Here is a 25,418-nt window from a genome sequence, read left to right as displayed (position 1 = left end):
GTGGCCCACTTTACAAATTTACAAAATAGATGGAGACAAGATCGTCTTTTTGCCCCTTTTCTGTAAAAGTCTCGATAAACCCATCAAGCCCTATAGAACGATTATTAGTAAACAAATTGATTGAATGTTTGACCCTTACCTATTATGAAGTAGTTGTTTATCTAAGTTTTTGTTTGATCTTTCTTCTTCGCAAGTGCCCCCTTGTCACGTGACTCACGGCTCGGGAACATGTCCTTTGTCACTAGAGGGGTGTGACAAGTCACATGTTCCACAAAATTTCATAAAAAATACAAAAACCTTATCCCATACTTTTTCTGTTTAGTCCCACTAATTATTTTTATGTATGAGTTAAGTGAGAGTTGGTGTTCATTATTTTCATATATGACTAAAAGTTATAATTCAAAAAGAAAAAGAACTACAAAGCAGGAAACTAGCAACGTCCTTAGCAGGGCCACACAAAAAATCACATGGCTAAAACCCTTGCTATTTTCGCATTGATGGGTTGAATATATATGAGACATAACCTTCAGTTTTGTCCTACATCTCTCTATGTTCTATGAGGCTTGTGCTTATAGCGAAGAAGCCAATAAAGTTGAAAATGCTACTAAGCTAGTCATCTCTTCTTTTCTTTACAATCTATCTGGCAAATTCTCTAAGGGGACAACAGACAAACCTACTCACTACTGTCTACTGGGCTAAACATTTCTTACATAAACAAGAAAGCAGAAAGCAGCACATAACTAACTGCACTTCAAGCTAAAACTGGACAAACTACATACCAAATGTCGAACATGAATTGAAGTCCGAGGAGGAGGAATCAGCCATTTTCCTAAATTGTTGGAAACAAATGCCTCTCGTCAACAGCCTGAGGGCCATGAATCTTTTTTAGAGAACGGTATTGCAAGCGAACACTCTCCCCGCTACCAACAATCTTTAGCAAATACCTGCAGCAGCAAGAAAGATTGAGCGGGCAATGAGGGCCTTTTCATGTCACAATGGGAACAACATCAACATGGAATAACTTTTGTCAGTAACTAAAACCCAATTCCCAATCCCCAAATAAAAGACCTCACTATTAACTGAAAAAACCCCATGAAATTAGCTGAGAATGAAGTCAGTGTTGAACAGAACCACAAAAGGATCGAGACATATCAGAAATATTTTTAGGAATCAAAACACTACAAGGCCATTTTACATACATTTAACCTTGAGAACTCTTGAGAGATGGAATTGGTTGATATCTTCTTTAGTGGTCTCTTGAATCTAGGGTCCATTAACTATGAGAGAATTGTTCTTCATATACCCAGAAAAAAAAAAAAAGAAGAAGAAAAATTGTAAGATAGCTAGACATACAATGTGCGCTAAGAAAATAACAAAAGAGGGGTTGATGATGTGAATAAATGCAAAACACAAAGTCAGATAGCGTATGTCTAAAGAATGTGCTAGGCAGATCAGAGGACAGATCATTGCCCAATAACTCGTATTCAATGACAAGCATAATGGGCAAACATTAAACTTTTATTGTATTCAAGTACTGTAGAAGACGAATCAAAACAAGGGGGGAACAAGACATGAGGACTCTGTCGTACAAGAGCTTTTTGGGGAGGAATGAATGGACGTTACAATATAATGGTATGAGTAAGGCTCTCACCAGCCATTGAGACACTGTGATGTGATTATTGCTTCCTTTCCAACAAATTTCTCCGGTGTTCTCCTGTTTCCCTGCACAGCAAAGTATTCAGTCAGTATTTTTTCCATTTTAGGAAGAACTACACAGCTGATGCACATAGTCTGACTAGAACACAGAGAAACTCACCTTGATTACCACTTTCTCATTTACTGCAAACGGAAACTGCACCCCCTTCTGCAGTGCATCATCACCTGTAGTATCTCCATTTTCCTGAAACATACATATTTTAGTTCTTTTTAAGGAACTATTATATTATTGTGAATTAGAACATTCCCTTCCTATCCTGAACTTACCCGGTTTCCTCCTCCCCTATCTGTTTTGCAGTACTTGCACCAATATTAACAATTTATAGATAAACATATCTACTTAAATGCTCGTCTTTCTACGAAATTGATTTACACAACACACGATAGGGCCATGCCCTTAGCCTCCAACAGCAAACTGAGTAGATGTCAAGGCTCAGTGAAATGCAGCCCAAGCTTATCGCCCTTCATAAGCACCAGGAAAAGATTATTCAATCCTCCCCTGATCTGAACCCAGATGTAATTGTTTGTTCTCTAAAAACTCCAACATCCATATTGAATACATACACATGACTATGACTACGTAGGAATTAAGTGTTTTCCCCAAGATGAGATAATAGAAACTTCCAGGCACTAATGAAAGCCTACCCCATTTTGTCTCTTCGCTACATCCACCCGGTCACCCATTTCTTTGCGACGTTTCCGAAGAGCTGCATTGTGGAAAAGCCGCTTGTCATCCTCCTGCCTCACAGCTGCAGCTGCTGCTCTAAGAGCTGAGAGAAAATCATGTTTTCGAGGGTCAAAAACAGACAGAAGATATAACGTTAAACTATCACAAGGTTGCAAAACTTACTAGATGATTACAAAAAGAGAAATCAAAGAGGAGCAACAGAAGAAAAGCAGAAGTTTACCATGATTAGGGATCAAAGAACTTCTCTGGATTTCTTTACCACAAATTGTACACCTTGACTGTGATGCACACAAATTATTTGTTCCATTAGATAGGATACTTGGTCATTCTTCATGCGAGTATAAAAATGATCTCTTTTGAAAACACAAAGGTGATATGTCATCAAATTTCTAAATGAATGACACATATCAAATGACATAAATATCCAGCTAACTTTAAAGAGTCAGTTCCTTCAACAATCGTGAAGCACGTCACATCTGTGACCATAACACAAAATAGCTCTCGTTCGTCTTGTTCATCAAATTTCCCTAAGTTTCCCTTTCCTTTGGTGAAAATACCAAAATTTTCCATCTTAATTCAACTCCCTCTGGTTATATACCATCTTACAAAACCAGTGTTAAATTGGCCCCACTACTACACCACCATTGCCGCGGCTCAATGAACCACCACTGCCACCCAGTTTCACTACCTGTTAAGAATCAACTAGACCTCTCTCAACCACATCTAGAAAATAAACCAAAAATGAAAAAAGAAGAGAACACAGAATACCAAGACATAAGCAACATGAACGAGTACTAAATTATGCCACATGGTCTAGAGCACAAGGTGGGTTCAGGTACACATCCAATTACCAGAACCACTCAATGCTGAGGGATGAAGACAAATAAACTTCAAACTTTTGATACTATTTTAATTTATTTAACATAAAATTGCTTTCGTAAAATAGCATGCAACATTTTACAGAAAAAACAAGTGTTCATCCATAATTTCATAGAAAGTCTCTTACTTTATTATGATGGATTAACCTTATATCCATCTAACTGCGAGAGAAGTATGGAATGTCCCATACAAGTGTGAAGTGCCCAATACGTTGGTTCACCAATTTAAAAACCTTGTAACATAGGTACCATACTTAAACCCCGTGTACACATACATAATAAAGAACCCCAAAAAACCAAATCTTAGAGAAGGGAGGAAAAGTTCAGCACAGATAATCACATTCAAAAATCATAACTGCTAAATTTGTATCTTGATCACAGTTACCAACCCCATTCCACATCAGCCAGCACATAATTCCATGGATAAAAAATTTGTAATTTAATTTCTTGTCATTGCCAGAAAATTTTGGGCCGTACCAACAAATTAGGACAACTGGGAAAAAAAAAAATTCAGTGCTCTTTTTGTTCTGGTTCCAGAAACATTTTTTGGTTCCAGAACTAGAAATAAATCAAGAGAGCATTTGGTGAACTAGTTCTTGTGGAGCTGATTTCAGATTAAGACAACTGAACTCAAAATAGTCCGGATTTAGGATAACAAAAATATGTTCCCATTGGTCCCAAAGTTGGTTATCAGATGAAAATATGAACAGGATGAGAACAAAGGTCTTTTCAAAGTTCTCAGAATATTTGGTTCCAACAACAATGAAAACACAAATAAACCATCACACAAAACCATCACCAAACTGGCCTAAAAACTAGTCCAAACCAAATATACAGAGCTTCAAGGTTAGGTTGACACAGTTTATCTGTGATATAATTCCAGAAGTACAATAATTTCCTCAACTAGAGAAGGAAATATCAAAGATGACTAAAGGAGTGGTAACACAAGGTTTATAGGGGCTGCCTCCTCTAAGAGGGGAAAAGAAAAAGCGGAAAAGCTTTTGCCTGTACATATAGGTACTTGAGAGCTTTTTAAGGTAAGCATAAATACCAAGGGACCGAGAAGAATAAGCAGCACATTAGAAACATGAAGCAAATATAGCTTTTTATATGCATACAAAAGACAACTAACTATTCAGTCAATTTTCTATGGAAAATACAATTTAAATTTATTACTTTTCAATTTTTACACATTGGGTAATAAATTTTGCCAAATGGTCATAATATCCATTTCAGGAAACTCTATTCACAAAAAATTAAAAGCTTTGAACTTCAAACTTCTTGAAATAACAAAGGACGATGTAATAAAAATAAAGTTAATAGTGTTTTATTTTATCATTGGTTTCCAGATTTATTTGCTTTAAATGTGCACCGTGGTTCACATGCCATAGGCATGGACATATGTGCCTCATCTTGGGTGCACCCCTCTGACTACAGTACAATTACAAGTTAGGGACACATCTGGGCACGATACCGATACATCTGTGCTTCTTAGGTGCCACGACATGGAATTTAGAAACAAATGTAATGCATTCATTGCCTATTTATACAGGATATAAAAGGTAATTCAGAATTTAGGAGCAAATACTCAGGAGGGAACTAAGAAAGGCTTCTATCATTAGATTTGATCAACTAACACTAGCAACACACTTCAAAATTCCAAGCAGACTGATAGTAACTGATTCACTATCTTGATACAAATATTATCACATTTCATCTAGAAAATGACCTTTCTCACCCATATATATAGCCGTAACCAAGGTTTCTTCCAGACCTAGGTTTCCCAATAAGGCCTTCATCTTCATCTTCCATAGGCCATCAAATTTCTCCACATCATACTGTGCAGCAGAGGCTGTAGAAGCCATTCATGCGGGTATGAGTTGATTCTAATCGGTTCTTGATGAAGGACCCGGCTCTGACACCAATTTGTTACAATTGGGAGCACTGGTAGTCTATTAATTCACCCAAGAAGCCAACAAATATAACACTCTTTACACTCTCACTCACAGCACAATCATACGACATAAATGGAAATTAAAGAACAGAATCAAAATTGAAAATATCAAAGTTAAGAACAATCAAACCACACAATAGGCAGCAATAATTTATCTTGGTTCGAACTGATAAATCAATCCTACATCCAATAGCACCGAGAGCAATCCAATATCAATGAAATCAAATACAAAACTTTCCAAGACTTTCTCTCACGCGAGCAAAATCCTCTCCAAGATTACAAGGACTACCAAAATCTAGTCTTTCTCTTGATTTCTCACTACACTCGTTCACAATAGAGAAATTTACAAATGAATGGTGATCTATGCGCCCACCCGTACCCTCTATATATAGACAAAAGGGCGGATATAACAAGGGAATTAAAAAAAATATAACAATACCTAAATTGCCCCTCAACTAATAGTGATTGTTAAACCAGTAAGTTGTCAACTAATTGACTTGCGCAAAAGACCAAATGGGGATCTATCTCTCTTCCTTCTAGATCTCCAATACTCAATCCAAAACATAACAGATGGTGAGAAGGAGACAGCAGGAAAGTCCACCAACCAACAACCATGGAAGGTACATGAATTAGACTCCCTTAATAAGCTGTTGATTGGTTTAAAGACTTATTTGAGGAACTCCAATCTCTGCCACCCCACAGACACTATGACCATTCCATTACACTAAAGCCCAACACATAACCCATCAACATCCGAGCTTATAGATATCCCCCTAAACAAAAGGCTGAGATTGAAAAGCTAATCAAAAATATGTTGACAAGGTCACTCATCCGGCCAAGTCAAAGCCCCCTATGCCTCACCCATCCTTTTAGTCAAAAAGAAGTGTCACAACCCAAGGGCTGATCTGTAATTAGAAGTGTGTAGCAGGGTATAAGGGAAGATTGGTATAACTGTAATAAGACCACTTGGCACATGGCCACTTAGAGGTTCTAGAGAAGTAGTTAGAGGAAGTCTCTAGTTGTAACCAACCCCTATAAATAAGAACCAACTCACGAGGATGGGGATATGTGAAGATTAGTCCACAAGTCCTTTCCCTCCTAATTCAATCTCCATTCTCTCTTATGTCTCTCTCTGTCCATCTCTCTATTTCCCTCTTCTTCCTGCCAAATCTTTCCCCAATTTCGAGAGAGACTTTCGATCAAATCCAGAGATCTGACAAGAAGGATGGAAGTTGGTGTTTTTGTATTGATTATCGTCAGCTTAACTCCCAAACAATAAAGAATAAATTCTCAATCCCAATTATAGAAGACCTCTTAGATGAACTCAAACACGCAGTGGTTTTCACTAAATTGGACTTGAGGTTAGGGTACCACCAGATTCGAATGAACCCTAACGACATACCCAAAATAGCTTTCACCACTCATTAAGGGCATTACGAGTTTTTGGTAATGCCTAACAAACACCCCAGCTACATTCCAAGCCTTAATGAACCATGTTTTTTAGCACTATCTCCACAAATTTATCTTGGTCTTCTTTGATTACCAAGGTTGTTAAAATCGGGATTTTAAGTGGGATCGACAAAGGGTCCATAAAATCGTATCGTAAAATCGAATCGTAAAATCGTAAGATTTTAGAGATAATTAAAAATACCCTTTAATTTTTGTAAATATATGTTTAAAATAACACAATTTTGTAGAAAATGAATTAATATCATTTAATAACCTAATTATTCCTTATTATAATTCAAAAGATGATATTTCCAAAATATAGCTCAAAAACTAACAGGTTGGTATAGGCAATTTAAAGGCAAAATATAGGTAATTTAGAGGTAAAATATAGCTTAAAATTCTTTAGAGGATACTTCCAACGTCTTCAATTAGATTTAGATTGTAATTTTTTCTTGATTTAACATTGATTAAATAAAGTAATATCCCGATTTGGAGTTGGGTGGTCCATTAATTAATTACTTGTTTGTCTTGATTTACTTATGCAATCAATGTTAAATCAAGTAAAAATTATAATTTAAATCAAGTAAATTGGAACTTATGCAATTAATGTTAGATGTTATGTGACATTGGAACTTATGCAATCAATGTTAAATCAAGTTCCAATTTAGAGGCAAAATATAACAATTCATTGCATAAGTTCCAATGTCAGATGCTATGTGACATTGAGACATTGGAAGCATTCTCTAAATTACAACTTAAATCAATGGAGGTTTTTGAATCGTAAAATCGTTTGGGGATCTCTGAAACGTAAAATCGTAAAATCGTACATGTAAAATCGAGATTTTATAGGATTTTATCCCAAATTGGATTTTACATGGGATTTGAATCGTTTGGGGGTCTTCGAATCGTAAAATCGTAAAATCGTACGCATAAAATCGAGATTTTAACAACAATGTTGATTACATCCTTATTTACAGCCCCTCATTCCAATAGCAACTAGACCACCTAAGGGTTGCCTTAGAAGTCCTACGACTCAATTAACTATTTATCAAGAGATCTAAATGTGTTTTTGCTTAGCCAATGGTGGAATACTTAGGCCATGTAATATCCAGTGTTGGGGTGAGCACTGAACCAAAGAAGGTGGAAGCAACGATTTCATGGCCGAGACCTACATTTGTGAAGGCCTTAAGGGGATTCCTAGGCCTAACTGGATACTACAGGCGTTTTGTGTGAGATTATGGGGTGATTAGCAAGCCCCTGACTAACCTACTGAAGAAAGAGGGGTTCGAATGGGATGAGAGGACAGAGGAGGCTTTCAGACAGCTTAAAAAGGCTATGAGTGAGGTACCCACCTTGGGACTTCCGGATTTCTCCAAACCATTCACCTTGGAGACAGATGCAAGCAGTACGGTTGTAATTGTCATAGACCCTTGGCTTTCATTAGCCAAGCCTTAAGTCCGAGGCACCAAGCCTCAGTGTGTACGACAAGGAATTATTGGCCGTCTTGATTGTCGTAGACAAGTGGTGCCACTATTTGGAGGAAGGGCAATTCATCATCAAGGTGGACCACGAAAGCCTTAAATTCCTCCTGCAGCAAAGGCGACACACACATCTTCAGAAGAAGGGGATGACAAGGTTGATGGGATTGAATTATGTTATCCAATACCGAAAGGATAAGGCGAACAGGGAAGCTGATGCCCTATCTAGATGCACAGAGGAAGCAACACAATCGTGGTTCCTGACCGGTATCGGGAGGTAAGTGTCAGCAATGAGCAAGACGAATGGGATAAGGAAATCATGGAACATCTTACATTAGATGCCACCTCAAGACTGGGTTTACTTACAAAAGTGGAGTGTTGAGGTATCAAGGAAGGCTAGTAATTGGGGACAGCGAGACTTTGAAGCAAAAGATCTTGGACACCCTCCATGGGTCGCCACTAGGGGGTCATTTCGGTATACAAAACATCTATCAAAGAGTCAGACAATTATTCTATTGGCCACAGTTAAGAAGATGGGTAGCTAAGTATGTGTTGCGGTGTGACACCTGTAAGAGGTGCAAAACAGAAACAATAGCCACCCTAGGATTGCTACAACCCCTTCCTGTTCCCACACAAGCCTAGACCAACATTTCTATGGACTTTGTGGAAGGGCTCCCAAAGTCTAAGGGGAAGGACTGCATCTTAGTAGTAGTGGACAGGCTCACAAAGTTCTCCCATTTCATTGGGTTGGCTCACCCTTTTACTGCTCAGGAGGTAGCACGCTCATTTCTGGACAGAGTGTCACAACTGCATGAGATATCCCAATCTATCATCTCAAATAGAGACAAGGTGTTCACTAGCCTTTTCTGGAGGGAGTTGCTTAAGAACCTGAAAACCAAACTCCATATGTCCTCAGCTTATAACCCAGAGTCTGACGACCAAACAAAGAGGGTGAACCAATGTCTAGAAACTTACCTGCGGTGCTTATACTTCTTACAGCCTAGGGGATGGCACAGGTGGTTATCCTTGTCTCAATGGTGGTATAACACTTGCCATCACAACTCTATTAAGACCCCCTTTGAGGCCTTATACAAGTATAAGCCTTCTTTGATACTCACAATTGCAGGAGAAACAACAGTGGCCTCGGCAGACTCCTATTTGCAGCAAAGACAACAAGTGCTTAAGGTCCTACAGAGGGAATTGGATCATGCACAGAACCAAACCAAGTAATTTGCAAATAAGAAGAGGAGTGATAGTGAATTTGTAAAAGGGGAAGAAGTCTATCTATGACTAAGGCAAGCTCACCAAAAGTCTCTAGCACCAGGACAACACTCCAAATTGAGCCCCAAGTACTATGGGCCCTATCCCATTTTATCCAGAATTGGTAAAGTTGCCTATAAACTCCAACTACCTCCCAACTCCCAAATACACCCGGTATTCCACGTATCCTTGTTGAAGAAGTTAGCAGGGGTCCATCCAGTAAGCACTGCATTGCCCTCCTCACTCCCTGATTCCTCAAAGGCTGCAGAACCCATAGCAATCCTTGACAAAAGGATTTTTTACCGACAAAGAGCCCCTATCACACAAGTTTTGGTGAGATGATCTACTCTACATCTTGAAAACAACACTTGGGAGTACCTCCCCAATATGCTCAAGCAGTTTCCTAAGGTGGCAGGACTTCTCTAACCTTCCTGAGGAGTGTTGAAGATTATTTTTTTTTTGGCCGCGCGGGGGGGGGTGATTGTCACAGACACGTGTAATTGTAACAAAATTGGGGTTAGTTGATGTTAGGTGACAAGAATGGTTTGGCAATTAGGCCGAACTTTTAAATTCAAATTCCCCATGTAATTGTTGAGCAAGTGGGCCTTGGCGTGTTGGTAATTTTATGGATTTCTAAAGCTATTTTTTATTGATAATCAAAGCACTTATTTATACAACTTATTTAAAACAGAAAAAGCATAAAAAGTGCAGCCAAATCTGCTGCACGTTACATAATAGAAAACTTCCTAAAAAATAGCTGAAGACTAAATCAAGCCTAACAGAACTTTGACAATTTCAATTCCATGTCAACAGCTCTTGAGACATATCATTCAACATGACACCATCTTGGGGAGCCGGATTAGTATAAATACATGCTGAATCCGCGCCCCAAGCATCAAAGATCAATATACATTTCACTTATCCCACCTAATTCTCTCTCTTTCTCATCTCTTCCTCCCCAATTCTCTCTGTTATTTCCCCTTACCTTCCCTAATTCTCCCCAATCTAAGGAGAATTCCCCCTATCAGAGTCCGGCTCTGATAATTATTTTTTTTTTCAATATACTATCAACTGAACATAGTCATATTTACATACATGTCCAAACTCTATACCAACACACGATACTCTGCTACAGATCCATGGTACAATGTGATTTAACACATTGCAAACCATCAGTTTATAAACGATGGACCTTTCATGATATTCTAGAACTTGTTTTCAGAGTCCAGACTCATATCTTGTGACTGTAGCAAACATCACAAAATAAATCAAAATTAATTAAAGGAAGCAATAATATAATTTTTTTGAACCACAATACGGCTTTTTTGCACAGATCATTCCTTTAATTATATGAAGGACAGTGTTTGCGTATTTTGAAGTCATTAAAAACTTAAAAAAGATAAAACAATATGGGTTAACAGGAAACTTGGAGCAAGCAGCATGGAGCAGGTGGTTAAAATAAATAACTTACAGACTGCCGCTTACCGTCTCCATGACTTTCGTTAGCGCAAGACCACCAAATGAATGTCCACACGAAACAAACACCGCATCTTCAAGGAATGCACCACTGAAGAGTGAAGGGGAAAACGTGTAATTTAGTGTCATGAAGAGATTTTTGTTCTTTCTTCCAGCAAGGATACCATAAAGACAATAATTGAAAGACAGAAACAACATGGGGAAAAATGAGAGATTCTGTGTAACAAATTCCCAAAACTTCTAAGAAACAGTTTTCCTCAGTCAAGAGATGACCCCTCTGGAATGCATTTTTCAGATGTTGGGGGATGCACTGGTCAATTTTCAAGCTGCTCATTGATAGTTTAAACATAACAAAAAATGAGCAGTTATGATACAAGACAACTTTCAAAACTTGAAATAAGACTGCAATTAATATGGCATGGCAGTCAGCTCAGATTGAAAAGACAAGGGTTCATGATTAATAAGGTTAACTGAGATTCAAATTCCAATGTTGAAAAAAGTAAATTGGCCCACATTGGAATTGTATAAGCAGCAGTAATGTCAAAAGGTCCAGATTGCAGTTAATTTATAAGAACAAGTTACCCAATGTTGTAATGTTTACATTTAAAGCCTAAGAACAAGTGAACAGTTTGTTTTTGGTTAGTGCTTCACCAGGAAAAGTTTATGGCCGGTGTTCCCCCAACAATTCTAAGGGTGTTTTCTTCAAATAAGGCAAAGAAAGAGGAGATGGGAGACAGAAGCCCTTCACCTCACAATGGTTAGGCAGGGTAATCCTTTTCTTTTAGGTATGCAATACATTACCATAGCCGACCACACCTAATGGGAGTAAGGCTTGCCATGTATGTATATATATGGAATGTATTACCAATATATAAAATCTCCCATGCCGCCCAAGGCACAACTTAGAAAGATCAACACAAGCCAAAAAATGTATATGAATTTCTTTTATATAATAGGTATTTTTCTATTAGGTTTCTAGAATAGCTATGTTTTACTTTATTTTTCTTATATATGTAAGAGCCCTTTTGTATTTTATACTAATTCTCAATATATGAAATTATTTTCTTCCCTTTGCATTTTATACTAATTCTCAGTATATGAAATTCTTTTCTTCTATATAAGAGGAAAAATCCATGAAACCGTAAAACCAGTCAAGAGAAATTAAATAGAAGATCAAATTCAAAAGGTTTGCTCTTCTCATCCTTTGAACCCTTTTTGAATCAACCTAAGATAATTGAAATTCCAAAATCTTGAAAAGAATACTTGTTTAAACATTTGATCTAAGAAGCAGAGACATCCCATGTTGACACAGTAGTGTCCAACATGCATCAGGCACAGCTAGGCATTGGCCACATTGAGGCATGTTCAAACATGTCAAATGGAAGGCCACGAAGGCAGACCTTGGTAACAACAATAAGGTTACTTCTTTGTGACTGGAAGGCCACGGGCTCAAACGGTAGAAATCGCCTCTTTACCAAAAAGCAATGGGAAAGTCGTGTACAAAAATGTCTAACCTTGACCCTCATAAAGTAGTGAGCCTGGGCATAAGGAACATCTTTTTTTATTTTTGAACATGCCTAGAATATGTGGCAAGCACACCTGTTCATAAGCTATAAGCACTTGAGGACATGGTGAGATTTTTAATGGAATTTTTAGAACATTTTTCAAAGAAATTTTTTTGGATATGGAAGGAAAAAAATAAATATTGAGCTTATTAAAACTCAAATGAAAATAAATGATAACTTCTTTGCATCTTGAATGATGCCTATAGTATTGCTACTATAGACATAATGGTATTATTGCGGTTGATTAAAAGTTTTTCTAGATTAGCCACAAAAAAAAAAAGTTTTCCATTAATCTTCAATCAATTGTTCAAAAACAAGTGAAATTTGGAGAATAGCAACTCATAGAATCAAGGCACAATAGTGATAGTTAAAGTAGATAAGTGCATCCAACATTTTATGTGATCGTAAATTTCTTTCAGACCTAAAAGGAAAGTTGTATCAGATGGTTATAATACCATCTTTTTTGTATGGCTCAAAATATTGGACAGTTCAGCACCAATATATGCAAAATATTATTGTAGCTGAGATGAGAATATTACAATGGATGCGCATCCATACAAGAATAGACAAAACAAAAAACAGGATCATACATAATAAGGTTAGACTGATGCCATATTGAAAATAGGATGCGCAAGTAACTATTAAAATAAAAAGGCCAACATACACATCCGTGAGGCAAATGGATAAAATAGGGGAAGTTTGTAGTAAGAAAAGGAGATGAAGACCAAAGAAAACTCTGTGCAAAATCCTTAAGCATGAAATAGGATATAACGATCTTATAGAATATGACCACGGATAGAGATGGCTGGAAATCTAGAATTCATATAGTGTAGTCGACCCTACCTAGTCGAATTAAGACCTATGATTATTGTTGTTGCAGTGGTTGTGATTGCAGTATTTCTTTAATATTTGTATACACTAATATTTTTACAGATTGTTTGGTATCTTCATATTGAATTAGCGAAACTACTTGCATATTTTTAGATCTTCCTGGTCATTATGTTCATAAACATTGTTATAAAAACATAAAAATATATGTTACTTTTCCATTCCTTTTCTTGTCCATCTTATTTCCAAATCGTTGTACCCCATATTTGTTTCATCATCCATATCTATACTGGTGCTTCTTGGCATGTGACTGTTATCTTGTCAAAGTAATCTTTAACTCCCACTTGTCAATCACATGAATGTTATCCCCTTGAGGTTCTACATTGACATTGATCCCTTGAATACTTTTAGCTCACAAGTTACCATAAGAAAGGAGCTTCACAGATATCATGATTACTCCAAAACCAAATTTCAACACGACAAAATCCAGTTTGACTTTGTGCAAAAGTTAAATTAAATCACAAGCTGTCAGAACTGTCTTATAAGCCATGGAGCCACATAGTTGGAGAAAATAGACACAGATGTGTAGGAAGTAGACAAGTTTTCTTTCATTACACATGGTTCTCAATAAATGAAGTTTTCTTTCATTACACATGGTTCTCAATAAATGCAATCCTCTGAGTTCCTCCATTCTGAAACCTTCCTTTAGATTGGATTATTACAATAACAGAAAAAAGAATGAATTGAAACAAAAGAAGTAAAACAGAAATTCTAACTCACGATAACGGATCTGAGAGAACACATCTCAACGACAATTCTTTATTCAAATTGTTTCGCGCTACCTGTCAAAATGCATAACAAATGCATAAAATCTCAAGCCACATGGAGTTAGGCATGGGATATAAAAGCTAATAGGAACAATCCAAACTTTATACTAACCATATAGACAGACACAGTGATATAGCGAGAGAGAGAGAGCCACAGGGAGTTTGTGTTAGCAGGTAATAGTTGGCAATAGTTTTTTGAGATAAAAGGACTAGAGAACTGTGCCTACATAATTACACTGAAACTGCATGAAAAAGGTAAATACTGTACATATCTAAACAAGAAATGTGAGAAGCAAAATTGCAACAACCATATTCTCCTGAATTAAATTACTTTTTTACCCTTTTAGTATATTAGCAATTAAGGGTAGCAAACACAAAGACGTTGGATGCCTAGTGCACCCAGCCTGCTGCTGCTAGCCACAACAGCAGTCCCTTAAAGCACACTTAGCAAGCCTCGGATAACAGCCATGCCACTTTACTACCCTGCACCCTTACTGAAAAATCACTTCCTTAGGCAACTTACAAGCATGTGGCCTTAGACTGATCAATTAGCAGCCTAACATCCCAGTTAGGTGGCTTTTAAGCAAAATCCCAAGTACAAAAACCCATGCTAACAGCAATGCGCTGCACAGTCCTTATTCTGCAATGCTCATAGCATACAGCCTTTATCCTAGCTGCTAACAGCCTAACACTTAAACAGATATGCTGCCTTTTCCTAGCATGCTGTCACACAGACAGCCTCAATCCTCCGTTGTTCTAGTAATATGATAAAGTGTCACAATCATCTCCAGCTCAGCTGGTGTCAGTTGGTAGTTGCATTCCCAGGCTACCATCCAGCTGCTGCTGCAGCATGCAGGCTACATGTACCCTGCACCCACACACACCCCTTACACAACTAGCACTTAGGGTGTTACATTGAATGAAAAAATGCTCTGTTTTTTTACTGTTTCAGAGAACCAATAGATTATAGGAAGAACGGTAAGACAATACCAGCAGCACCAACTTTTGCCCTTAGTCTTATTTCATTGTTTATTGATTGACTGATTTATTTCTTTTTATGCATCCAATACCAGGTAAAACGACTTACATAAGCATTTTCAGAATGGTTCATATCTTCCTCAGCTGAAAGGTCATCCATAAATTGGCTAACCGAGATTGGCACATAGCTCTGAGGAATGACATGACCAGCTGCAGCAATAGGAGAGCAATCTAGGATAGCATTTCCCTGTGGCATTAACCTGAACATTAATGATGTCCTACAACAACAGAATAAGCTTTCTTAAGTAATCAAAGAAGCCTCATAAAAGATTTGGATTACAACATCAAATAAGTAGCAGAACATGAAAATGGTAACTAAACCTTCCAACAGCAGCCGCGCCAGAAGAATAATCAAGGTTAGCCCTATATGATGCGGCAGGGCGAAGGCCAGCCGTGGCATGGCTGAGAGCCTTTCCTGTAAGAAGCAAAAGGTCTCCAGGAACTGATCCCCCATCTGCTAGGTACCAGCGATTATTGGGATCACATACCTATCAAAGAAAACAACTGCAAAATATGATTTGAGGATCACAATGATTTCACATCTCAATTAATAGAACTTGCTGTATTACAATCAAGGGGTCTTATGAAGCATAAGCATCCAGTATGCTTTCACCAAAGAAAATTGAACTATTTATACAGAGTTGCAACAGAAAAGGCACCTGAAGACCAGGACTATCAGAGCAAATTAATGTTAACAATCCCTTCTCAAGTTCTCCAGTGGGTGGTGGCTTGCCTCCCCCAATACCATTTTTGCTACTTTCCCATGTAGAATAAGTTGCTACTAGCACTGATGAGGATACTCCTGTAGCAGGCAATGGATTGTCATCGAGCAAATGGTTGAATACACTGCATCACATGAACTTGATAAGAACCAAAAGTGAAATGCCAAATTAAATTGAAGAACAAACATGCAAAGCACAGAAGTAGGACACCGAAACCATTCTTACTCGCTTCGTAAACGAAGATGCCTAGCTATTGCAGACAGAGCAGCACGAGCAGCCTTGCCCATACATCTAAAAATATCGGACATGCATGGAGGTGAAGAATCCAGATCTTCAAAAGCTCTGTCAGCAGATAATAAGCCCTCAGATCCACTTTAGGAATAAGAAGAAAACAAAAACATGAGAACCAAAGAAGCAATATCATACTAAAGCATCTTGTTCCTGATTGGGTGTATTTGATTCAGATAAATAACGGTGACTAAATTCAAAATCCTGAAGTCCTGCAAGTTATGGATCGAAGAAATTGCCCTAACTAAATTCAAAATCCTAAAGTCCTGCAGGTTATGGACCAAAGAAACTTTTTTAGAAGCATTTTTAGAGAAAAAAAAAATCATATTGGGCATTTTCTTTGTTTTTACCCAAATCAGCTCAGTTCTAACCCCATAGAGACTTCCAACATAACTTCTACATAAATCTGATCTAAAGCCTGACGCACAACTTTTATCAATTTAGATTAATACTTACAGGAGTCACTATGAGTTTGTAGCCACGAAATCTCCACCTAAGACATATATAATCAGTCTGTGTCCATTTAGAAAGCACTTATCCCTTCATTTCTTATTTCCTGAAAAAAGTATAGTATATTAAGAGAACATGGAAATTCATCATTTTGCCACCACATGTATTTTTATGCCCCTCTGTGATGCAACATATCCATAAGGTTCATTTCACACAGCATTAAAGCAACAGAAACCCATATATAAGACCAAACTTCTTCTCCGTCTGAACTAGAAGAGCCCATCAACTTTGGCTCTGATCAGTGGAAATGGTATCTTCGGCAACTGGCAAATTATACCAAAAAGTCTATTTCAAGTGTTGCAAACAATGTAATTGTTAAAGACCAACCACAGCATTTCCTCTCTTCTTATTTCTCTTTTTTGGGTCAACTTATTTTCCTCGTTAGGATAACGCCATCCAATTATTTGAGGCATTTAAGTAGAAAGTATTTTAGTTAAACCGCCTGAATTTCCAAAATAACAATAAGAATAACCATTCTAAGCATGCAATTAACAAGTATATCCATTATGTTAATTGAATACAGGACAAGAAATGTGTGTGAAACACAAAAAATATTAAAGAGAGTATCGACTCCTTCATCTGTGCTTCAGCGATGAAACAATCTCAAGCGTTCATACCTTCCCGCCCTGTACGTGTAAACACGACTTCCTTTGCCATTATTCGGAGCTCGAGTCCGAAAGAACAACCTCACGGCCTCCAAACCACAACGCAAGAGTGCAGCATCTTCAGCAGTCCCCAGGTCGATGATCGCCGCGTTGTGCCTCATCAGCGAGCCCGTCAAGGCCTCGACCGCCCTGTGATAGGTCGAAGTAGGCGCTCCGTCGTAGGGTACAAAGTCCCCCAGCCGGACCCTCGCCAGCGGCGAGGCCGTCGGCTCTCTCGGAGGATGCGCGAAGGCGATCGGCGCCGCCGGCACCATGGCGGCGTGATCAGCGGCGGCCATGACCGTCGGCTGTGGCTGTGTGGCCGGCGCGGCGGGGCCGAGAGAAAGCGGAGAAGGCAACTGATACTGCTGCATCATCATCAATGATCATTCTGCTCTACCAAATATAACTTCAAATAGAGAGAGAGAGCGAGAGACTTGCTTGCACTAGTTGGAATGGATTTTGTTAGGGTTTGGGGGGCATTGGTCGGTAACTGCGATTGGAAAAGGGGGATTGCAATGCAATTGGGGCACAACACATGCCCGAGAACAGTGTGTCAGCTCAGAAAATCGAAAGAAAACCCCGCAATTTTGAATGTTTTGCCATTGGCTCTCCGATTCCACGCCATGGCCGTGCCATCCCCCCATGCCAATTTCTTTGCTTTCCTTGGAATAAAAATTGCAAGAGAGGACTCAACGTCACATGCCACTCAGAAATACACCATTTAGTTTAGACGTGTGTCCATATATAAGGTAAAATATATATTTTAATTCTGTTGGTATATTTTTTTTATTTTGATACTTAAATTTTTTATTATTTTAAATACACTCTTAAATTTATAATTTTAATTTTAAGTCAATTACTCTTCTAAATTTTTTTATTACTTCAAATACACCCTTAAATTATTATAATTTGATAAATTTATTAAGAATAATAAATTTAAAAATATAATTAAAATAATAAAAAATTATTAATATAATTAATTCAAAATTATATAATTTACAAATATTTTTAAAATAATAAAAATTTTAAATATTTAAATAAAAAAATATACAAATACAAATATTAAAATATACATTTAGCCACATATATATTATACGTTTTTCAATCATTATAGTGGTAATTTAATAATTTAAGAGTTTTTCATGTTTTTAAGATTTAGGGTTCGAACTTTAAATTCATTATACTTGCAAGATGGCCTAAACTCGTAATATTAAAATAAAAAATTAATATGTAATACCTTGTTCAAAGTGACAAAACTAAAATCGCGAGCTCTTTTTCTCAACAATAGCCATGACTCAAACCAGTTTCTAGAAAAACAGCTCTCGTGGTCATCATTACCAAAAAAGATTGCTAAGAAAGCCCCACTTTTCTCTTTTAATGAACAAGAAAAAGAAAAGAGTCTTTCCAATTTCTTCCTATCCCCAACAACATACAGAATTATATCACCAAAAATAAAACAAAACAAAAACCCCATATCCTGAATAATTTGATTTTCAGCCTGTATAGAGATAAATATATGTATAGCATTATATATAGAACATCAAATTAAGGTCAGAAGCTGCTAAACACTGGGGGCACGATCTAATGATCAAATGTCTTAGTACTTGAAAAGAAGCACAACTAATGGCGGCGATGTTGAATGAGTTGAAGGTATCAAACTCTTCCCTTGGAGTTGGGTTTCTTCACCCTTGAAGGGAACCTTCGGGATCAGGAGCATGTCAATAGAAGCTTTTAAGGCACTTCATTAACGCATCGGTGTGCTCAGGCTTCCCAACAGAGAAACGAACATATCCCTTTAATTCTTTGTTGTTGTAATGACGGATCATCACACCCATCTTTGCAAGATCTTCCTGTAAAGTATTGCAAATCATCACTACCAATGTTTATCAGTGAAAGATAATATGCAGATCAGCCCCTCAAAATTTTTCCCGAAAACTATGCTAATATAATCCTAACATGTGTTCAGAAAATACGCAGCTTGCCAGGATGATGGTAACATCACCGAGCAACAAAGCTTTTCAGAAATATGGCTTCCTGTGATCCCTAGAATTAAAATAAGCTTTGAGTACCTGAAACCCTCAACTGTTTTCCTATTTAAGTTCAGTTTTAGGTGCTTTCCTTCGCTCTTTTGAGTTTCATCATCTAATGTTTCGAATTACTCTCTCCTTCCTGATCATGTTTACCCTAAAAATAAGAAGAGGATTGAGAAAAGGCAGCATTAAGTACTTGAATCATGCTCTTCTACATGGAAGAACTAATTGTGCACGTGCTTCCATCAAGCTCCGCAAAGACGCAAATGCTCACAAAGAGAGAGAGAGAGAGAGAGCAACTATTTCACTTCAAATCTGGTGGCACTAGCATAAAACAGTTTGTTTGTAGGCAAAGAATCTTTTGCCTGATTTAGCTTATAGAAATTTGTAGAATAGTTGACCACAGAGACATTCAAATCTCAAGTAAAAAGTAACACAACACAACTATCAACCAACTACGAAACCTAACACCAGTAACATATAAAACCATAAATTAAGCATACAAGTTTTGGAAATCAAACCAAGGACTCCTAGAAAATTATAGATGCCTCAACAGGAAAAGAAAATGTACCTTCAGTTTCTTGGCATCCATTCCAGATGTAACCTCACAGAGAATGAAATTAGAGTAGCTAGGATATGGGTTGAGGAAAGGCACTTCTTTTAAAAGCTTATACATTCTCTCCCGTTCTTGAACCAAAGCCACTTTTACCTCCTGGGATACGTTACTGGCTAGTATTAGTAGCTTTCAAGAATAAGAGTTACTATTTAATATATGATATAGAATACGAGCACCAGGTAAATCCAGAAGTAGTGAATCATAAGATACCTCCAGATAGGCAGGATTCGTCAGTGCTGCACATGCAGAAACTTCGGCAGCAACAGAGACGTTATATGGTTGTTTCGCTCTCCAGAGATATTCAATAATACTCAGCGGAAAAGCTCCATATCCGACACGGAGGCCAGCCAAACCTGTACAATGTTTATTGATAAATAAAGAAACAAATTTGATAAATACAAGAAAACAAAGTGCAGTTAAATTCTCCATAAATGGTAAGAAAAATAAATATCAAAATGAGCGGTTCACAACCAAGTGGATGATAACACAACAGAGCTTGAAGAAAAGTCAGGGGACACAGGATTAAGGCTTATGTGTGGTTGGCTGGGTTTGAGTATGCAATAGAAATATACATAAAAATATTTTTTTTTTTTGTGTCTGTATGCAGTGTGATGGAGTGTAAACCTAACAGAGGGGGTGTCTTGGCAATAAAGAGAAAATACAGAGACCTCTTAAATGAAAGACAAACCACAAAGGACATCTGGGCAAAAAAAGGCCTAAATTGCACAAGCGTGCGTGTGCCCTGATTTTGGGGGGGGGGGGGGGGGGGGGGGGGGGGGGGGAATTTACCATTTTATTAATCATATTTTCCTTGAAGTGGAATCAGTCTATGTTGCAATCCAGTGCTTAAACACGCAGCAGTCAATATCATGTGATCCAAATCGTAGTTCAGTGGGCTGCAATCTACAGTATGCCTTTTCCCATAGCAACCAATCCACAATGCCTGTCTTCTCATCTCCAGACAACTAAAAATAAATAAATAAAGGTCCAAGACTTGCAGGTTTTTACTTTTGTACTATATAAACTAACTAAAGGAACAACGTCAAAATTGTGACAGCCATTATTCACTGGAACAAACAAGTGCATGCATATATTTGAAGTAGCGCTGAACACGATGAAATTTTTGGCCAGATCACCTTTCTAATTTCACCTGGTTCCCAAGTTTTTCAATTGTACTTCCTGCTTCAGACCTATACAATAATAAATTCTTCCTTGTTTCCTCTTCCTTTTTTCTAAAACTATGTAATGAGTTAGCATATAAATCAGTTGAAGTAAAAATGAGAAGTCCATTAAAAAAAAAAAAGAGAGAGAAGTCCAATTAGTCATATAATAATGAAGCACAGCTCTTTAATATCATGTACAGACCATAACATACCAGCCCTTTTACTAAATGTGCGGAGGACAATCAGATTTTCATGGCTTTTCACCCATTGCATCCTAGATTCAACTCCTGAAAATTCAATGTATGCTTCATCTAGCACAACCAATATAGGCAGATCAAGGATCTTCAAGAGAACTTCATCACTGATTATACTGTCAAACAATGAAATTCAAGTACCTTAAGTGGAAAACAGCAATATAACATGCAACTTTCAAGGAACAAGTCCACATAATCTGTAAAGTAAAAGATAAAAGCATGAAACTTTCACAGTGGTATCAGCAGTTAGAAACGTGAAATATCAGCTAAGATCGCAAACAAACATAAAGTTGAATGCAATTACATGTCATTCTCTTGACTAAAATAAAATATTGCCACACAAACAACTAAGGAAAAACGTCGAGCATAAAACACTATGTAATAACACACCCAAGTCCTTTTCCTATTAGATGACCAGGTAAAACAGGATTCTTACACATCAAAAATTGACAACCACCTGAGTTTTATCCTGCAAAACTCAAGAATAAAATTTTATTTTTTCTTATTCCTAACCTTAAAGAATTGAGAAAGAACATGAACTTCTTCATACATTCAAAAAACACGTGTGAAAAATTATTTTTAAGTAATTTTTGTATCACTAGAAATGTGTTGCAGTATGAAGATTTGGCACATTGCTTATGACAATATACATCTTCAAGCCACCTAGATCACTAGTAATGTGCTGCAGTATCAAGATTTTAGTAATGTGCTGCAGTATCAAGATTTTAGTAATGTGCTGCAGTATCAAGATTTGGCACGTCGCTTATGACAACATACATCTTCAAGCCACCATGCAATTCTTGGCTGGACAGATGAAGCATAGTTAAAAGCTTGAATTTATGGGTTGATGCCGTAGATTAAGGATCAAAGTCAAACAACTACGATTTCTAGCATCTGTGCTATTCAATAGAACAGACCTGTAAAACTGGTAACTGGTGGACCAAGTCTAGCAGGTACAGTATAAGTAAACATAATAAGCAGGAACCCTAATGAATGCAATTAAAAGTTACCTCCCATCTGGGTTGTTTGGAGAAGTTAGAAATATGCACTTGGGCTTCTCCTGCTTAACGACTTCAGCAATTTTTTCCACATCCAAGCTGAAGTCTGACTTCCTGAGTACTGCTTGGTTGGATGACAAAAAATGAGTTCATGCACACTTAGAGTGTGTTTGATTGCACACATTTACCATAGAAAATGTGTAATTATTACACATTTTCTATGAAAGCAATCAAACACTCTTAATTTTTTTATGGAAAAATGTGTATGGTACAAGCATTTAAAGCTTCTTTCCATGGAATTCATTTTCCAAGGGGGTGGGGTGGTTTTTATTTTCTAGACAATCATTACCTAGAATTAAATTCTAGGTAATGAAATCAAACACACCTTTAATGAAGTATGAAAATGATGACAGGTAGGAGACAGACCATATATGGAATGTGGATTGGACCAGAACTCTTGATTACCTAGTTAAGAGTAGGAAAAAGAAATAAACAACATAAGGAGCTCTGTTTAATGTTTACCTTTGATAACACATGCCCCATTAACAGCTGCATCAAATTCATACATTGTAAAGGTAGGCGGGCAGTCCACAATTTTGTCACCAGGATCCAGAACACAACTGAAGTAGGTTTGGAAAAACAAAAACAAAAAAAAGAAGGGGAGGGGACATATCAAAAACAAATATCACTCAAAAGGGAGGAAAAGAATTGTGGGTACCCTGTGAATTACAAAGTTAAACAGAAAATTTTAAAAGTTAAAACATAATTATAAGACATCTTCTGTAACTGACCGCATAATCAAATCAATGAGTTCATCAGCACCACAACCGGCAAGAATATATTTAGATTCTAGACCTGAGTCCTGGGCAAGAGCAGCACGCAATCTACGGCTTTGAGGATCAGGATAAACATATGGAAACTTCATTGACCCCAAAGCCTCAAAAACCTACAAATAGGTTCAACTAAATTTGTATCCAGCACATAAAAACAGCTAACAATTGAAATGCCTTGCAACTGCTAGCAATGGATTTTATAGGTAAAGACCTAAGCAAAGATTTTGATGCAAGTATTGAAAATATTTAGAAAATTTAAAGGAAAGTCTACTTACCTCTGGAGGTGGACCATATGGGTTTTCGTTTGCATCTAATTTGATAATATCCTCAGGCTTTCTACCTAGTTGAGCTGACAAAACCTGTATAAAGAATGCTCAACTATCAGATTGAAGTTGATCATTTGTGTGTGCATGCAGGTATATGGTTATTTATCCAATAGCTAGAAATGCAAAACTAACTAACGGCAGTTAACAAAAGAAATTTCAAGTATAGAAAACATGCAGATTCCAAGTGAAATTTATTTTATTAACTTGTCTTTATATATATGTATATAAATTAATGTTCTAGGAAGGATGATCAAAATCTTGACAAAAAACTGTATTCCAGCACTAGTGAGCAGAAATTCTTAAATGCATCAGAACTAGATACAAGTAACTCAACAAATTTTTAACGATCAAACTGTAAACAAAACATTAGTCTTCAACCAACACACTCATATTTCAGGTGGTGAGTGATGGAGGTTTGTGGATTATTATGTTTAACTTTAGATTTTGATATTGAGGGTGACCTTTGGTAGCAACATAAGGTTGCTCCTTCGTGATTGGAAGCTCACAGATTCAAGTGGTGGAAATAATCTCTTTGCAAAATATGGGGTTAGACTGCACATAAAAACAACCCTCAAAAGCAAAGAGCTATATGCATTAGGAACGCCCTATTTTTCAAATTTTGTATATTGCAGGCAAACTCTAACACCTCATTTGGACAGAAGAATTTAGAAGGAAATGGCAAATGATTAGACAGTTTGTATAAGTGTTAAGAGGGGGAAATAAGGTGAAGAAGGAATTAGGAAGCGTGAGAGTTACAGTCACTTAAATATAACAACTTATAACACGTCAATTAGATTTCCAACAAAAAACACAAGCCATTGCGCACATTTGGATTGAAGTTGAATCTTAATCAACATGGAACTGTTTCATCGTCGCATTTAACCAAGGGCTTTAACAATCAAAGGGGTCAAACACTTTTTCATCATAACACATAATCAAGGACTGAAATCATCAAAAGAGTGTGAGAAAATCACCTCAAAAGGCAAAATGGGCTGGTAAGGCGACAACTGCCGGAGATGAGGCCGAATAAAAGAATCCCCAGTCACCGGCGGCTGTTGACCTTCTGCCTGCTTTAGTTCCTGAGAAGGAATGGTGGACGAGGCCGTGCAAGTAAGCCTCATCCTATTCCACTGGTTTCTTCCAAATGGGTAGCAGCCGAGTCTGTACGAAGAAGGGCAAAAGCTTCCAGAGGATTTGATGATGTAGAGAGGTGAGGTAGCCTGGAAATCAAGTGTACCCATGAATCTGCGAGTTTGATGTGCAAGAAATTCAACACATTTGAGAGATAACAAACGCTTGGAAGCGCAAAATTATTGACCCAATTCAGTGGAAGGAAACAGAAACGGACTGCTGCAAGGTTGCCCCCTTTTTTTTTTTTTGTTCTGCAAGTGACTGCTGCAAAGTTTGACAGGGAAGTGAAAGAGAATCTCAAACCAAACCCTACACCAACAAACAATTACTATTTTGTTAAATAGCAAACCCCCGCCGCCGCCGCCGCCGCCGCCGCCCCCCCCCCCCCCCCCCACTTATATAAATTATTTGATAAATATTGCAATAATATATTTTAATATCATAATTTTATTTATTAAACAATGTTGTAAATAAATTACAGCTAAAAAATATTTTATAAAAATATATATATAAATAATAATTTATAAATTAATATTATTTTATATAAAAATTAAATATTATATATAATTATTATAGATTAATTATAATTACCTTTATTACAATTAGAGTTACAGTTACAATTATAATTATTTTTTAATAATTACAACTGTAATTATAACTAATAATTTTTTAATCATAACAGAATTTGTACATATTTTATATTTTTTTAATTTTATATATCAAATAGGGGTGTAATTGAATTG

The 25,418-nt window shown here is 37.1% G+C and overlaps 2 protein-coding genes across 3 annotated transcripts; both read right to left on the bottom strand.

Moving 5' to 3' along the window:
* Positions 1–463: 463 nt before the first annotated feature.
* Positions 464–18,029, bottom strand: LOC127809749 (uncharacterized). Of its 2 annotated transcripts, XR_008025217.1 has the most exons (13): positions 17,295–18,029; positions 16,105–16,221; positions 15,817–16,003; positions 15,479–15,645; positions 15,207–15,375; positions 14,073–14,134; positions 10,909–10,990; positions 2,625–2,682; positions 2,362–2,486; positions 1,817–1,900; positions 1,652–1,722; positions 1,200–1,293; positions 464–944 (listed from the first exon to the last, which is right to left on the bottom strand). XR_008025217.1 is itself a non-coding variant. In XM_052348780.1 (12 exons), exons 1-12 carry the CDS (start codon positions 17,699–17,701, stop codon positions 830–832), a joined length of 1,644 nt encoding a protein of 547 aa, XP_052204740.1. In that variant the 5' UTR covers positions 17,702–18,029; the 3' UTR covers positions 464–829. The 2 variants fall into 2 exon arrangements, 1 of the variants encoding a protein (XP_052204740.1); XM_052348780.1 differs by lacking the exon at positions 1,200–1,293.
* Positions 18,030–18,704: 675 nt separating this feature from the next.
* LOC127810525 (histidinol-phosphate aminotransferase, chloroplastic-like) lies at positions 18,705–24,993 on the bottom strand. Its single transcript, XM_052350054.1, has 9 exons — positions 24,519–24,993; positions 23,494–23,577; positions 23,177–23,331; positions 22,908–23,005; positions 22,398–22,506; positions 21,346–21,503; positions 20,181–20,323; positions 19,926–20,066; positions 18,705–19,174 (listed from the first exon to the last, which is right to left on the bottom strand). The coding sequence occupies exons 1-9, from the start codon at positions 24,783–24,785 to the stop codon at positions 19,043–19,045; spliced, it is 1,287 nt and encodes a 428-aa protein (XP_052206014.1). The 5' UTR covers positions 24,786–24,993; the 3' UTR covers positions 18,705–19,042.
* Positions 24,994–25,418: the final 425 nt, after the last annotated feature.

Source organism: Diospyros lotus, chromosome 9 (genome assembly GCF_014633365.1).
Source record: "Diospyros lotus cultivar Yz01 chromosome 9, ASM1463336v1, whole genome shotgun sequence".
NCBI classification, from domain to species: Eukaryota; Viridiplantae; Streptophyta; class Magnoliopsida; order Ericales; family Ebenaceae; genus Diospyros; species Diospyros lotus.
The sequence above is the reverse complement of the archived record's forward strand: the minus strand, read 5'-3'. Positions and strand labels throughout refer to the sequence as shown.

Excerpts from the sequence above, each read along its gene's own strand:
- LOC127809749 (XM_052348780.1), bottom strand. The coding sequence starts at position 17,701 with ATGATGATGCAGCAGTATCAGTTGCCTTCTCCGCTTTCTCTCGGCCCC. Across the intron at positions 14,135-15,206 it reads ACCATTCTGAAAATGCTTAT|GTAGCGCGAAACAATTTGAA; the intron begins GTAAGTCGTTTT and ends GCATTTTGACAG. Across the intron at positions 2,487-2,624 it reads TTCTTTGATCCCTAATCATG|CTCTTAGAGCAGCAGCTGCA; the intron begins GTAAACTTCTGC and ends ATTTTCTCTCAG.
- LOC127810525 (XM_052350054.1), bottom strand. The coding sequence starts at position 24,785 with ATGGGTACACTTGATTTCCAGGCTACCTCACCTCTCTACATCATCAAA. Across the intron at positions 23,578-24,518 it reads AGCCCATTTTGCCTTTTGAG|GTTTTGTCAGCTCAACTAGG; the intron begins GTGATTTTCTCA and ends TTCTTTATACAG. Across the intron at positions 23,006-23,176 it reads CTCATTGATTTGATTATGCG|TTGTGTTCTGGATCCTGGTG; the intron begins GTCAGTTACAGA and ends AACCTACTTCAG.